Below are 15,717 nucleotides of genomic sequence, written 5' to 3'. Positions count from 1 at the left end.
CATTAATTAAAACTCATGATACCATTTTTGGATCGTCCACATTGTTATGGCCATTGGAGTTTTCTGTTGGAAACATCAACAGATGATTAATGAATGGGTATCTGATTATGTTAAGTGCATGCATGTAGGTTAGTAGTATAGCCCTGTAATTTTCTATAAATAATATGCTTCTTTCCAAAAACTTTTAAAAAACTTAATAGCACATATTAAATACGGTTGCAAACAAGTAGTGCACTTTGTAGGCTAGATAATTATATGCTTTTTGATCTAGTTAATACCTTAATCTTATTTTCAGCTTAGCTCAGAAACGTTTTTAAAATATAAAAAATTGTAATTTTATGATCTTTAGAAAAACTTACAAATCCAATTGATTTAGAACTTATTCTCATTTTAGTCCGACTTTATAATTACCATCTATGTATTCTAATGCATTTATTTAACGGCATATTTTATTATGCTTTCTAACATATATTATGTGGTCTAACATAGCTTAGGCCCACCAGGATTTGTGAGCAATGAATGTAAATTATTACACTCATTGTGGATTTGAGAGTCAAAAAAGAATGGAGTAAAAGAGAGAGATCAAGGTAGACATGATGAACTAAAGGTTAGAGGTGAAAGAATTTTAAGATTATATCATTTCCGTTGCCATCATGCCTTCCTTTACTAAAATTGTTATAATGCTACTTGAGCCATTTTAGCAAAAGGAAAGTTATATAGGTGGTCAAGATAGTGTAGTGGATAATGTGCAAGCTCCCTGCCTCCAGGACCAGGGTTCGACTCCCAGAGGTGGATGAATATTTAAGGGGTATTCCGATCTGTACTTAGTCTGTTATATGTAGAGCTGCAGGTGTCCAAAGACATTTCCTGGATTTGGCCCTGACCTTCCAGGTATTAGCTGACTGCTCTACTCTCTGGGCTGCCCAGAGAGTCTTCACACCACCTATCATAGCCACAGCAAGTAGAAAAAGACAGCAAATCTAAATGATGACAAAATCGCAGCAATATTGCTTTCGTGTTATTCTGATCACAGTTAGTTGATGATTTATTTAAATAATATTGGGAATATTAAAAGTAGAATTTATGAGCGAGAAATTTGGCAGAACACTTGGTCAGATCAGTGTTAATTACCAATCTGGGAAAGGAAAATGCAGCAATATGTGAGGTGTACAGTAATAAGTGTGATCTTTCATGCAGCTAAAGTGGTTCTCAGGATCATCATAAAACGAATGGAGAGCAGGGAAAATGATTACTTAGGGGGTGATCAGTTTGAGTTGAAGAAGGGGAAAGTCACAAAAGATTCCATAGCAGTAATGAGGGCACTAATAGAGCGGAACATCATGAGTACGATCTGGGCGTATTTTCCTGTTTTGTAGATTTCGAGAAAGCATGTGGTGGAAAGAATTGTGTGGAATTGGTTAATGTGTTGCAAAAAAATTAGTAGTGATTAAAAATGTATCTGTATTAAATGAAATTTGCATTGGTGTAGTTTTCCTTTGTAGGATGAAGTCCTTATTGATTATTTCAACTGGTATGGGTGTCCATTGCACATTGCAGGTCATTATGAGCTCTCCCCATTCTTACAAAAAATCTTCATCTTTCCCCAGGATTTAAGTCTGGCCCAACGTGTGCTCCTTCCATCTTGATCACATTCATTAACATGGTCCTGTTTAAGGCAAATGCCCCCCCTGATGGCTGTGATGAGACCATGTACGGTGGGCAGGTGAGTGTCTCTTCTCCCAAAGTCTCTGTTTTCTCTTAGGGATGATGTTGACCCTTGCACCTGGGAAGGAAAACAGGTGACAAAGCCCCAGTTTTCAAAGTATTGTGCTTATTTAAATGCTTTTAATCCAGAATCATGTATTTTTCCATAATCAACAAGCATTAACATTTCAAATTTAAATTTTTCAAGGGACCTAGTAAAAAGATGAATCGTAAAACCTCATTATTGTGAAATACATATCGCAAATAAAATTTAACTTTGTGTGCAAGTATTATTGACTACTGATGTATCAAAAATTCTGTGATGAAAAAAAATAAAATTTGGAAGGCTTTTAATGCAATCACGTGAGCAAAAATGAATCCAAGCAGTAAAAATATGTATGATTTATGTGTATATATTATTTGAATTTTTGAGGATACGAATTGTGAAATGCAACTTTGAGATTTTATTGTATTTTGATTGATTTATCCTTACATTTTGTTTATTATTTATTTATTTATCAACTTAATCAGATGAGGTTGAGGCTTGTAATCTTCCAACTAACCCGTAGACATTATGTGCAACTAAACTCTAGATGGAGAAAATCCACCTAGGCGGGCATTGAACCTGCGACCTCTAGGTTGGCAGGCAAGTGCATTACCCCACCACCTCGAGGGCCAATTATTAACCTTATTGAAGGTTATTGGTGGGAATCATACTATCATTTTACATAATAATGCCAAAATGTTTGAATGATTTAATGTTCTTTGAAAACTAAAAAAAATGCATTGAATGGTTTTATATTAATGTATGGCTGGCTAATTTGATTTTTGTTTCTCCATTTATAGCATGGATTTGAGAGGTTCTTGGTTGTTGTGGCACTGCTGTGTGTGCCATGGATGCTCCTGGCCAAGCCAATCATGCTCATCCGAGCGCAGCGTGCCATGCATCATCCGGTATGTGAGCAAACCCCATTTATGTTTATTTTATCCTGCGACTCTCTTCTTCTCCAATTGGGGCCAATGATTGTATTTTGGTTAAGATTGGGGACAATGGTGGACCTGTGTTTATTTATCGATGCTGTAATTTATGACTGGCTGTGATAAGACGAACTGGAAAATGTTAGCTGCAGTGTGAACACATTTGGTTATTCAGCTGCTTTAATATTTCACTCGTGTGGAAATAGGTGTTTTAGTTTTTTTCAGAAAATTCAGTTTTTCTAATATAATTGCATTCTGTGCACGTTGGCATTTTGTGGCTGTTCCTCCCTCAAATTTAGGTCCTCTCCTTTGCAGGTGCACTTTCCTGTCTCCTAAAACCCCCTTTTACCCCCTCCATCCCATCCCATCTCTACAATTCCTCATGACTTCTAATCGTTCAAAACATTCTAGTTTTCCATAACAATCCATCAATATACACTAGTAATGGCGGTCTGTGGGATCACAAATGCATTTTGTTCATTTTTGTTGTTAATAAAAAATCGGTGCATGAACTAAAAATTTCTCAGTAAATTAGAGTAGAAGAATCGTCTTCTTCAATCAGCCCATGTGTAGGCTGGGTTAGCTGTCCATCAACCAAAACAGTGCATATGGTGAGTGATGTCTAGCAAAAATCACCATTTGAAAAAATGTTTCTTGAAGAGTAATGGCTAGAGTTGAGGACCTTTTTTGTCCACTGAGTGTTCTCCATTCAATAATTGTTAGGATCCTGAGACTTATCAGTGTCAATGATTTCTTAGGTGTCGTGTATGATATGGGATTTGCATTGTTTGGTTACTCTTTTATCATTTTTTTAATACTGCTACTTTAAGCCGTTTATATAGTTTCACCAAACCCCTTCACAGAGCAATGGTACATTCTTTGAAAAGTAAATTTAATGGAGAATACGCAGTGTGATGGAGTTTCGTTCCAGGATGAAACTCCTATATTTTGGCAATAAATTTTTTGGACATGCAATTACAACTCTACTGAAAATTTTGTGTCTATATTTATGTGTGTGTGTTAATTTTTTAATGCATTTGTAAAATGGATTTTATGTTTGAGAGTTCCTTGTTGTTTTCATCAGTATCTTGCAGTGTCATTGGGTGTCCAGGGGCATTATCAAGTGACTATAAAAGCTCAAGACAAGGTTTACTTTTTGCAAGGAAACCATACTTCTGACCTAAGCCTCAGAGCAAAAGTTGAACCAGTTGGTGATTAATATTCTGCTTATCAAAGCCCCTTGTTTGATTTCGATTATATTGGTTGACATGCCTTCATTTTTCTCTCATAGACTGTTGGTTTTCGATTGACATGACTTCATTTTTCCCTTCTAAGACTGTTTGCTTTCAGCAAGATAAACTGATATCAGTTTACTCTTGAAGTCACTTGATGCATTTGAACACAATAATAATGTAAGATGATCTTTAGAGGTCTTGAAGATTGGTGCAGATCACTCCTGCTTTGAGATGTTCATTCTTCCTGGCATTGTTTCCCAAAACACTGACATTGCATCTATTTTGAAAATTTATTAAGGCCTGTAAACCACTCGTTTTAATCAAGGCATTAAATTGAGGGATAAAGCTCTGAGCTGTTGAATGCTGGGTGGAAGTTGTTTCCCCCACTACTTTACATTATTGTAATTCAACCAGATTTTAAACCTCTCAAACTAAACAGATTGAGGAGCATGGCTCCAGATTTTTATGGGTAACATGTTGTACAAACTTAATATCTTGTTTTGTGTAATGATTTAACTCAAAGATGCTCTTTTCTGGTTTTGATTCTCTGTCCATTACCACAATCAAATGAACATTTTGTTTTGAAATGTCATGCTGTTGGAAATTGCAGCAACACCAACTCTTATTATGTCCTCATTTTGTTCTTATGGTTCAGACTTCAGATTTATTAACCTCATATTCCTGCCCCATCATTTTGGTTGATTTAACCTGATTTTATAATGTCTAAAATTTCAATTAAATGGACCAAAGTAATGCCTTTGCACTCCTTTTTTCCTCTTGAATGACGAATCCAGAACTCAATAATTCATTTTCATTCTGTTGAGAATGGCTATTCAAGACTTCTGGGACTAGAAGAGACTTAAAGATTAAGGTAGTAGCCGATACTTTGATACATACCTCTGGGTTAACAAAAAAAATTACAATACACATGCATACTTGATGCTACTTTAGAGGCATTATCCTTCTGAGTTCTTCCATGAAATTCAGAAGAAACCGATTCATTTCAATTGCAGAGTTCGTGTATCTCTCTAGGCTGCAACCTTAAATGCAGCGAAGTGGGCTACAAATATTGACTAGGGATGAATTGACACATAGTATGGTCAAAATCCTGACAATTCAAATAAATGTGTTTTTTATGTTGTATCTCTGTTTAATGTATTTGTAAAAAAATTCAATGCTTTCATTATATGTGTGTGGCTCTGCAATTTCACACTCTTTCAGCTGCCCAACTCACACATAAACTCGGTTGGCGAGAATGGAGACTTGGATGTGGAGGGTGGAGGCATGGGCCAGGGTCAGCCACCTGAGAACAACTCGATGGGTGCAGTGCAGAAGGGAGGGGCAGAGGGGGGAGGAGAGCAGCACGAGATGGGTGACATCTTCATCCACCAGGGCATCCACACCATTGAGTATGTGCTTGGTTCGGTGTCGCACACAGCATCATACTTGCGGTTGTGGGCTCTATCGCTTGCCCATGCTGGTGAGTAGAGTGAAGAAAATATTTATATCTAATGATAGTAATCTAATGGATGAAAAGATTGTCTAGGGCACATTTTGGGTTGAACTGTCCCATGCTTGTCACTATGAACTCCAGGTGGTGAAGAAGCATTATGGTGACAGCAGTGTCTTAGTTTTACTTTATGTTTTAATGGTTTTTTTGTTCATTTTATGTGCAGTAATCTCTCCAATTTTTCCAATTTTCAGTCATTTTTATGAGGGTTTTTTTCACAGTTTTACAGGGAACAGAACAATCATAAAGTGAAAAGCAGAACTTATTTTAGTCTGAAAGCTAACCAAATCATGTAGCCAGAAAAAAACAAATGACTGGCAAATGGCACATTTTAAAAAAGAATCCCTGATACAGATTCATATTCATCATTTGTTCCCGATTAAAATAATGCAGTGTGTATAGTTTAATGGCTTATTTCTTGCATAGCATGAAACTATGTTTGCTCTCCTTAAAAGAGAGCATGTATTTTTCAGGACTAATGAGTGCAAGTGATATGATAATGCGCAGGTAAAGATGTTACAAAAATGTTAAGATTACGACATAAAATCTATTGACAACTTTTGATTTTGTGACATTAAAAACTTTCAAGAAAGCCCAGGTATTTCAAACTTATATTAAACAAAGTATATTGAAGTTTCAAAGCATTTAATATCATTAAGATTATAATTTTATTAAAATTTTGAGGTTCTATGAAGAGAATGATAGCACAGATAATCTGCAAAATGGATAATCCACACAAAATGGATAATCAAGAGTTTACTGTATGTTTATTATCTGTTATTTGTTATTTTCTTATACACACTCATTCCTTGGGCTTATATTTCCCAAGAAAATTTTTTCTTGCAATGTGATACCTCACCATTTTTGGCATTCTCATTCAAGTAAAATATTTTTTGGGGAAAGTTCTGGGTACAGTCAGAAAAAAATTTGGGAAGTATGTGGAAATTTCTTGATGATTGGATAGTGGATATCCTGTTGCTGAAATTCATACACCTAATCCGAATATGCTGGTCATTTCTTCCAAGCAATTTAATCTGGGTTTTATCTTGATTTATAATTTTTTATTGTTTATTTAGATTAACTTAGATTTGTATCACAATGACTTTAGTGCTACCGAAAGTATGATTTTGCCTCATTACTGTTTATTGAGCTAAGGTTAATTTCTGCGAATCCTTCTTCCCTTGCCAGAGCTGTCTGAAGTCCTGTGGAATATGGTGCTGAGGAATGGGATGGCATTTGATGGATGGGCTGGTGGCATTGCCCTGTGGATAATCTTTGCCTTTTGGGCTGTCTTGACCGTGGGAATCCTTGTACTTATGGAGGGGCTCTCCGCATTCCTGCATACACTTCGTCTCCACTGGTGAGTAGTATAGCCTGTTAATACATGTAAAAACAAATGTAGGTAGATATTTTAATCAGTTAAAAATGTATAACTTTGAAAATAGTTAACAAGAAATGGGACCCATGCATAGTGAAAAGTTGTCAAATTCCATAGATTAAAAGGAAGTTCATGAAACCTTGCTGTTTGTAAGTGCCCGTTGGAGTACATTTTCACAATGCATGTTTGCAATTGAATATTCCCTTTTGTACCGTAGCACAATACCGAGTAACTGTGAGCTTATGTATTCTCTAACAAATGTTTCTTTTGGCCAAGTGAGATTGTCTGTAGCCTGAAGTTAGGATGTCAAGCTACCAGAATTTGGATGCATATTTGAACTTAAATTAGGGAATGATTTTATCTACCAGCTGCCCTTCATGACCTTTGTTATTTTTTTAGCGAAATAATATTCTTTGGAAACAACATTTTCTGGTCATTATACTGATTTGTAAGTGTATTTGAATGCTCATTGCCCTGTACATTTTGATTAATGTATATTATATTTTCACTGCAATTATTATTAACGTATCTAATGTCTAGTTAAAGTATGTACTAAGTAAAGAGAACACATTACCCAAAGAATTGTGATTCGTCTCCTTTTTTGCACAATTCATGTTCTCCAGTCAGCAGATCAAGACTATTGATGAGAAAAACACAGCAAAATTATCTCCACATGCACAAAGATTTTTAACAATTTTTTCTTAATGATGATAAAGTGCTCTCTGCTATAAAAAAAGTAACAGGTATTACTCAATGAACTAGAGAGTGATGTAATTATGACAGTATCACTTTCTGCTGCATTTAGGATATGAAAAGCTGAGTGTATGCGGGGGAAGGAAATCTATCATAATTGAGCAACTTTTGAGAATCTTCCTTTGAAATAGGCACACAGGTTGACAATATATGTTTGGCTACCAAAATGCCCAAACCCTGATGTAGTCAGGAATTTTGTCCTTGTCTTTGACGAATTAATCAAGTCAAGACAACCAACTGTTTGAGCAAGTAAATCCAGAATCTATTTCTTCTCCTTTCATGTTATTTAGTACTAGTATAATATTTTATTGTGGGGTGCTCAAAATTTTGATACATGAAGCATTTACATGTGTGCATGTGTAAAGTGGCTACTCAAGAACTGATGCAGTATGGTAGTAATGATTGCAAATCCCATACAAATGCAATTATGGGGCAAACTAATTTTTAACGCTAACCGCTGCACCCATGCATACAGGGTGCAGCGGTTATCTCTGGACATTTCAATTTGAATGGCTCGCCGTATCGTATTTCCACTGGAGGTCGCGATTGGCGTTATTGAAAGCGATAGGCATCTAGTAAACAGCCATAACCTCAAATGGCCGAGATGTTATGTACACGTGCGAAGTAAAATCAAAGAGCTGCTATTATCAAAAGTTTTCGCACTGGGCGTTCGCCCTGTGAAATAGTTCGATTCTTTGGGTACCCCAGATGAACTGTTTATGATGTTGTGACTAAGTATAATGCTTCGGAGAAGTGTGGGGAAGGTTTTGCTAACTGGGCAAGAAAACCTTGTTCGAGGAAACACATGTCACAAACTGTGGCAGTAATCGAGCAGGCTCAGGTGCTGATTTCAGAGAGCCCGGGGTGGTCGCTGAGGAAAATGGCATCTGAATTGAATGTTAGCAAGCGAACAATGCATCGGATGGCAGAGGAGGACCCACGATACAAGTGGTACACAATAAAGGTGCGACAGATGCTGTCTGAGGCTGCCAGAACAAAGCCAATTGCTCGCTGCGGGGCCAATCAGATTCTTTTCTGATTATAAAATTTTCACTATTGATGCGAAGATCCACCGGAGAAATGATTGCCGGCTCGCCGACAACCCCAAGGATGCCACGATTGTTACTTGAATAAAAGTTGCGGCTAGTGTTCACGTCCTAGGAGTTGTGTCCAGTGAGGGTGATATCATGCCGCCACATTTCTTTGAAAAGGGGCAAACTATCACAAAAGAAGTCTATCTGCAAATTTTGAAGAATGGCGTGAAGCCGTGGACGGTAACTGTGGCCTCGGGGAGACAATGTGTCTTTCAACAGGACGGTACACCAGCTCATTCAGAGTCATTTAGTCCAAAACTGGCTCTCAGATAGCATTGACATTTTCTGGTCATAGGAGTTGTGGCCCCCGAGTAGCTCGTGCTTGAACCCCCTCGACTGTTATGTTTAGAACGGAGTCGAAAGAGTTACCAATAAGACGAGGCACCCTAATGTCGCACCTTTACGCACTGCTGTCATAGCAGCATTTGCAAATATGGACAGCGCTGTTTTAAAGAGTGCATGCGATCGATTCAAGACAAGATTGGAGGTGGTCATTGCAGCTGAAGGGGTTACATTGATTAATGTTTCTCTTGACAGATATCATTACTTGTACGTTAAATTATTTTCATTTGTATTTTTTGAAATAACTTTGATTTTAAACAAAAGTTTCATTTGTCCAGATTGAAGCGCTGTGCCTTCTTCACTCTCAGTGCATGTACATTACTGATTTGGAAATCTCCGATGTAATTGGATCCATGTATTATATAATTCCAATTAAAGTTCAACCTCCATTCTCTATTGCAAGGGAATCTATGAAGTAACATGAAAGTCAGTTTTTCTATGTTAAAATATAAATTTCCTACAAGCCTCTCTAAGTACCTATCAATGATTTTTCTAGCCTGTTTGGTGAGCTTTTGCTTTTTTCATTGAAGTTTGTGTTATTCTCAGAATAGTTAGTTGCAAGAATGATTAATTTGTATAATATTGACTCAAATGTGGCCACGTATGGGCACTAATAGGAGTAAAATTTGAAAGGAGATAATCAGAAATGAAATGCAAACCCATGTATATTTTCGTTCTGATGACTTGTGTGTAGATAGTGCGGTGATCAGTTTCGATTTCCATATACAGGGTGGAGTTCCAGAGCAAGTTCTATCTCGGTCAGGGCTATGGATTCCAGCCATTTTCATTTGAAGTGATCCTCGACTCTGCAGCCAGCGGATCAGAAGAGTAAAGTGCCAGTGTATCTGAAACAGCTGGAGGAAAGTGTCATTGATCTTTGTCTGTGTGTTGTTGTTGTTGTACTAATAGTCGAAGCATAAAGTGTGCTGTCTGTAGCTTTGCTTTGTTAAAAGACAGCTTACTGTCTGTTGTAGGAGATACATAGAGTATATATTTGAGGGGTGGTGGGGTGTAATAATTTCAAGAGAGATTTCACATTCCTTTCTGCATTTAATATAATATCTATAAAAAGGAACGTTGAGCTCCCTGCATTTCATATAGTGTAATAGTTGCAGTCATTGTCGTAACACCTTGTATATTATATGCTTTCATTCCAATTCAAAAGCATTGTAGAACATTGTAGGGAGAGGTTTGTGTAACTGGTGAGTGGATGAAGGTAGTCATGAGAATAATCTATGCTAAATTCTTCTAGTGACAGCTCTGTCATGTGTACCTCCATTTGACATGTGAAAGTATTTTGAGACAAATCAATGTGAATGGACTTCCACCAAGGTGGTCCTCTTTACTTCCCTTGATGTTTTCCTTTTCTTAAAATTGCCCATTTAAACCATGGTTGTTTCTTTTCAGCCAAAATAAGAAAGATGTGATCTCATGCTTCTGTAATTTAGCTTCTCATTCATTTCCTTGTGTATCACACTGCTCATGATCTTTTTTAAATCTCAGCAATGTAATAATACTCGTTAAGCATTATACATATGTGAATATTGTTTTCATATTTAAACTTACCTTAAAAATTGCTAAATTTTGTTGATTGTCATATTAAAAATTATTATTTAATTTCTAATGCATGCATGAGAAAGTTTAATGTGTACAGTGAAATTATGAAATTATATATATATATATATAAAATTTTAGAGCTGTAAATTATATTGTGAGATATTTATATGGTCTTTTTTGTTCTGATATGGATGCTGTCGTAATATTGTAAAAATCTGTATTATAAAATCTGTTTATTTGTTCACCAAGGTCTTTAATTTCATTGGATTGTGCATCAGGTTTTCTACTCGATTTTACAGAGTTATTGTAAACCAAGTATTTTTCTGAGAGATTTTTTAAGTGATGATCATTTAATTGAAGTTTTACCATCTATAGATAACCTAATTATTGCCTTAAACATAGGATACTGATAAAGCATACTGAAAAATTGTTCATTTGGATGTGCTTCACAAGATTACCTACCAGTAATAAATGCTATAATTATTTTTCAAGATTCAGAATCTATTGGAAATTTATAGTTTCAATCATAAATTGCACAGGCCTGTATTTGAAAATTTGCCAAAACCATTACCTGATTTTTTTGGTGTTGATTTTAGGGAACATAGTTCGAAAAATTCCATAGCATAACATTTTACCACGAAATATTTAATTTGCTTAATTTTCATTAACCCTGAAAAATGAGCTGCAGTTCCCCATATCCATGGGTAACTGAAGATTTACCTCGGATTGCTTATGTATCAGCTACAGGGTTCGTCCGGAAAATAAGTGTACTGACTCCTGGGCTGGGCGCGCCACTCCAGGCGCGCCCAGCACCGCTCTGACGGGCTGCGATTGGAGGTGGGTATGTTGGCAAGCGACGCTGAAAAAGGCAGTCGGCTCTGAGCTGTGGTGTAGTGAGGAGCTCTGTTAACGCGAACCTCCACGCTCGACCCACGTCACGGAACGCGATGCCGAAGTTTTTGGAGCAGCGTTATTCCATCAAATTTGCGGTAAAGCTTGGGAAATCGTCTACCGAAACTGTCGGTATGATTAACCAGGCTTACGGGGAGTCAGCCATGTCCAGAAACATGATCTTTCGGTGGCACAAGATGTTCGTGGAGGGCAGAGAAGAGGTCGACGACGAGTCTTCGAGAGGTTCCCGATGATGCCTTCGCGGGAGCGTTCCAGGAATGGGAACGCCGCTGGAACAAGTGTATCGACTCACAAGGGTCCTATTTTGAGGAATATTAGCTTAAGATATGTAAAAGTGTAATAAATTTTTTTTCCTGAGCTCAGTACACTTATTTTCTGGACAAACCCTGTATATCAACGAGAGAAAGATATGTTAACGTGAACAATCTCCCTTTTGTCAGACTTCTTAGTCACCTTTGCTTTCTTTTCATGCTTGAATTTTCCATGAATAGTGTTCTAACATCCCCTGCCACTCACCCTTCTGGTTATTTGTAGGATGAGTGTGCTACCTGAAACTTCAGTAGCTTTCCACAATCATCATATCTTCAAGTGGATGCAGTAAAGTGAGGTTAATAAGGGTAAGAGTAAGGGTTAATGAGGAACTGGGTGTATTTGAGAGCCCGAGTTCTCCCCTTACTCTCAAGTCACATAGAAGACTCATCATCATTAAAGAACTAGCTGTGGGTGTGCAATACACCCCCTCCTCCTCTCCTCCTTAAGTGCTCTCAGTTCCCATCCAATTCACTGGAGGTGCATTATTGTGATTTTAAGCGGAGTGGTTGTAATGCACTACCTATGCCTCACCTACCTCCTCCTTCCACCCTCACCCCTTCACTCTCCAGTCCTGAAGAAATGCTCAAGTTGCAGAAAGTGCTACCAGTCAGGAGGCTGAGAGGTATGGGAATATGAACAAAGGGGTTTTGCATGAGGTATGTGTTTGCTTGGGGAGGAGTTTGCATCTGACTAGCATGCTACTTAGTAATTGGTCAATGATAGTCTCGTTTCTCATCAGTGAGGGCCGTTTACCAATAACCCTGCCAAATTGCCCGAGAGTGGTCAGTCTGATCTTATACGTAATGTTTATATTTCTTGATAATTACTTGGCAAACATCACATATAAAGTGATTTATGCCTTGGTGAGAGACTTGGGCATTACTAAAGATTGCAGAAGTGAGGACCTACCTGCACCTGAAACTTCTTCCTGGTGGTATTGGATTACAGAAAAGGATTTCATTTCATAATTTTGTTAAGATGGATGTTGCAAGAGATACTTTTAATGGACTTATTCATCTGCTCAATGTTCACTGCAAGCATTGTTGCAGCACAGTGGTGGTAGGTATGTTAGGAATCCTGTTGAATGATACGTACCTACCCACAAGGTATTCGTAAAATATTATATATGCTGCTTGGACAACAGTGAGGATGCACAAAGCATCCCATTTTTAATGTACATGGGGCAGCCAAGAGAAGGCCTCAACATTGAATTAAAACCAATGGCCAAGAAAGACTGCCTCAAAACCAGATTAAAATATCACCTTAGAAAGTCTAATTGATTTAAAAAATATACCTTCTACCTCGTTCTGATCTCAAACTTGATCTTATGAAGCAGTTTGTGAAAGCTTTAGGAATTGATGACATGACAATTGAGTAACGAGGTTAAGGAATGGCTTGTTGAAACTTTGATATGGAGCATGATTTTGTATGTGGGGAAATATGGTCATTAAAGCAGGATGGTAGGCATAGATTGGAGGCTTTTGAAATGTGGGTGTGGAGAAGATAAATTGGATGGAAAGGAAAACAAACTGAGACATGCTGGGCTTAGTGGTGGAGATGAGAGGATTGATGGGAGAAATCCGAAGGTGGCAGGAGATGAATTCAGTGCATTTTGAGTGGCAGTGAGGGGCATTTTTCCCGATACTTTCTAACCAAACCATGTATACAGCTATTCCAGTTAAATGGATGTTCATTAATATTAATCATAATTGTGTTTGGACCCTAGAAATGAGGTAATGCAGTAAAGAAATCTGGGGAAAATTTGTATAATCTATTCAACTGTTTTTAAAATGAAATCAACATTTTGCCTTGCCAGTTCTCCCTTTGTGGACCTGAGATGTTGCTTATGAGCATGATAGGGAAAGAAGAGATGTGGAAGAAAACCTTAAATCATGCTGAGATTTTAAATAATATTTTTTATTAAAATCTAATGATATATATGAACAATGGATTTCAGATCCTGATAAAGTTCATAAGTCAAAGTGTAACGATTTTCTTTAAGCAGAGATCATATGCCCATATTTAATGCACTATGAGAACAACCGAAGACAATTGAATTTTTGAAATGCTGTTTAATTCAAGTTTCATGAGAAAACAAGCTTGTTGATAGAGAATATTCAACATTTGAAATTTACCAGTGAATTATCCAATTTTAAATGTATCATCATTATGAATAGAATGGTTTCAGGCATCACTTTGTGGAAGCGATTCATTTCAGAAAATAAATACTTGGTTATTCCACATATATTTTTTATTAAACATGACCCGGGTTCTGACTTACAAAGTCATCATCAGGTAGAGTACAGAAAGACACAGAGCTTTATATGGTAGACAGAGAAGAGGGGGAGGTTTTGGAGAAGCGGGAGGAGGAGAAAGAGAAGGGAAACTGTTGTGTATGTTTGGGGGTAGGGGGAGAAGGCGGTTGGGTATGGCATCCGGGTGGGAGAGGGCGGTTGGGTCCGGCGTAAGGGGGGAGAAGGGCTGTGGAACAGAGGGAGGTCCAGGAGGGGGGAACGGGAGGAATAAGTAAAGTCATTAACTAACATACCCTTATGATGACTGTTCTTTGAAATTTCCAACCGTTCCAAGGCATCTAATCTTAAGCCTTTTTTCTCTAAATGTAGAATTTTCAGGACAAGTCACTGGAGTGGTTGTTTTCCATAAGGTGCTGGGCAAAATTGGAAGAAATATTTCCGTTTTTAAAACAGGCGTAATGTTCCTTTACGCAATCACTGAATTTCCTCCCGGTTTGTCCATTGTAGAAGGCAGAGCACTCACAGCACAACTCCACTCCTTTCCATTATGGGAATTTGGTCTTTGCAGTTTGATAAAAGGTTCCCTAAGTTGGCTCTATTATAGAAGGCTGGTTTAATATTGTTTTCTGCAAAGGATCTGGTGACTTTACGGGATAAATTCACCAGAAAGAGAATTCTTTTCCACTTCGAGACATCTCCTCTCGGCAGAGCAGGACACCCGGGTCGTGTTTAATAAAAAAATAAAAGTGGAATAACCAAGTATTTATTTTATGAAAATTATCTGTTGTGTTAAAAACATATTGGCCACAAGTAGCGAAAGGCATGAATCTGGCAGTCAGGCAAAATGCAAGAATGCTACATTTTCAGAGTGTAAAAATCATTCACCTTGACTGGGATTCAAACCCGGATCCCTCAAATACCGGGTTTGAATCCCATCAAGGCAAATGATTTTTACACTTTGAAATTTTTACTTTGAACTGCATCATAGCAGATGACTCCATTAAAAGTAACTGCTGCAGTATCTTCCGCAGTTTACTGGAAAATTAAGGAAAGCCAAAAAAATAATTATTATTTTGCAATCTGATAAGCTGCAACATCACTGAGCATCATCAGAAATCATGTATGGATGCAGTGTTCAGTATCAACATGCTCAGCTTACATTAAAAATAAAATTAGGAAAATTAGTGCTTATGAAACAATAACTGTGTATTATGATGTTGAGTAGATAACTGTATTTTACATATGTAACATGGCCCTGCATGATTTTGGATGAAATAAATGATTGGGTACGACCCAAAGATTAGATTAAAAGTAAGCAAGGGTATTTCACAATTTCCCAGATATAAAGTAAATTCATCGAATTTTTAGTTTTTTCAAGCTTTTGAATTGTCATAGTCCACTGGTTTTCATCGTTTAAAGAAACAATATGTGATTCTGTAGGGATCATTGCATAGATAATACAAAATGCTGAAACTAGTAACTCCCTCAATACATATTCTTTTTTTCAAGTCAATTACTTGGCAACAAACTAATCTTGAGTTAATAGCCCACCTACTTTTCTTAATAGAGGTTTAATTTACTTAAAATCCATTTAAATAATGACACAAACTGGTAAGAAATAAGTAATTCAAATTTTGGTTTAAATGCTAGAATATATATGTAGTGATATAATCTCTATACTTATGTC

At 37.1% G+C, this 15,717-nt stretch overlaps 1 protein-coding gene across 3 annotated transcripts in view; it reads left to right on the top strand.

Moving 5' to 3' along the window:
• The window catches only part of Vha100-1 (V-type ATPase subunit a family protein Vha100-1), a 44,108-nt gene extending 33,276 nt beyond the window's left edge, over nucleotides 1–10,832 (top strand). Inside the window, exons 13-17 of one of the 3 annotated variants that reach the window (XM_071588629.1) lie at nucleotides 1,608–1,723; nucleotides 2,551–2,658; nucleotides 5,139–5,397; nucleotides 6,616–6,787; nucleotides 9,724–10,832. In XM_071588629.1, coding sequence (XP_071444730.1) covers nucleotides 1,608–1,723; nucleotides 2,551–2,658; nucleotides 5,139–5,397; nucleotides 6,616–6,787; nucleotides 9,724–9,826 — 758 coding nt within the window. In that variant the 3' untranslated portion in view covers nucleotides 9,827–10,832. The remainder of the gene's footprint in view (nucleotides 1–1,607; nucleotides 1,724–2,550; nucleotides 2,659–5,138; nucleotides 5,398–6,615; nucleotides 6,788–9,723) is intronic. The other 2 variants (XM_071588631.1, XM_071588630.1) reach the window with 2 other exon arrangements.
• Nucleotides 10,833–15,717: the final 4,885 nt, after the last annotated feature.

This window comes from Hetaerina americana, unplaced genomic scaffold (assembly GCF_022747635.1).
Source record: "Hetaerina americana unplaced genomic scaffold, ioHetAmer1.1.p SCAF_3, whole genome shotgun sequence".
NCBI lineage: Eukaryota > Metazoa > Arthropoda > Insecta > Odonata > Calopterygidae > Hetaerina > Hetaerina americana.
The sequence above is the reverse complement of the archived record's forward strand: the minus strand, read 5'-3'. Positions and strand labels throughout refer to the sequence as shown.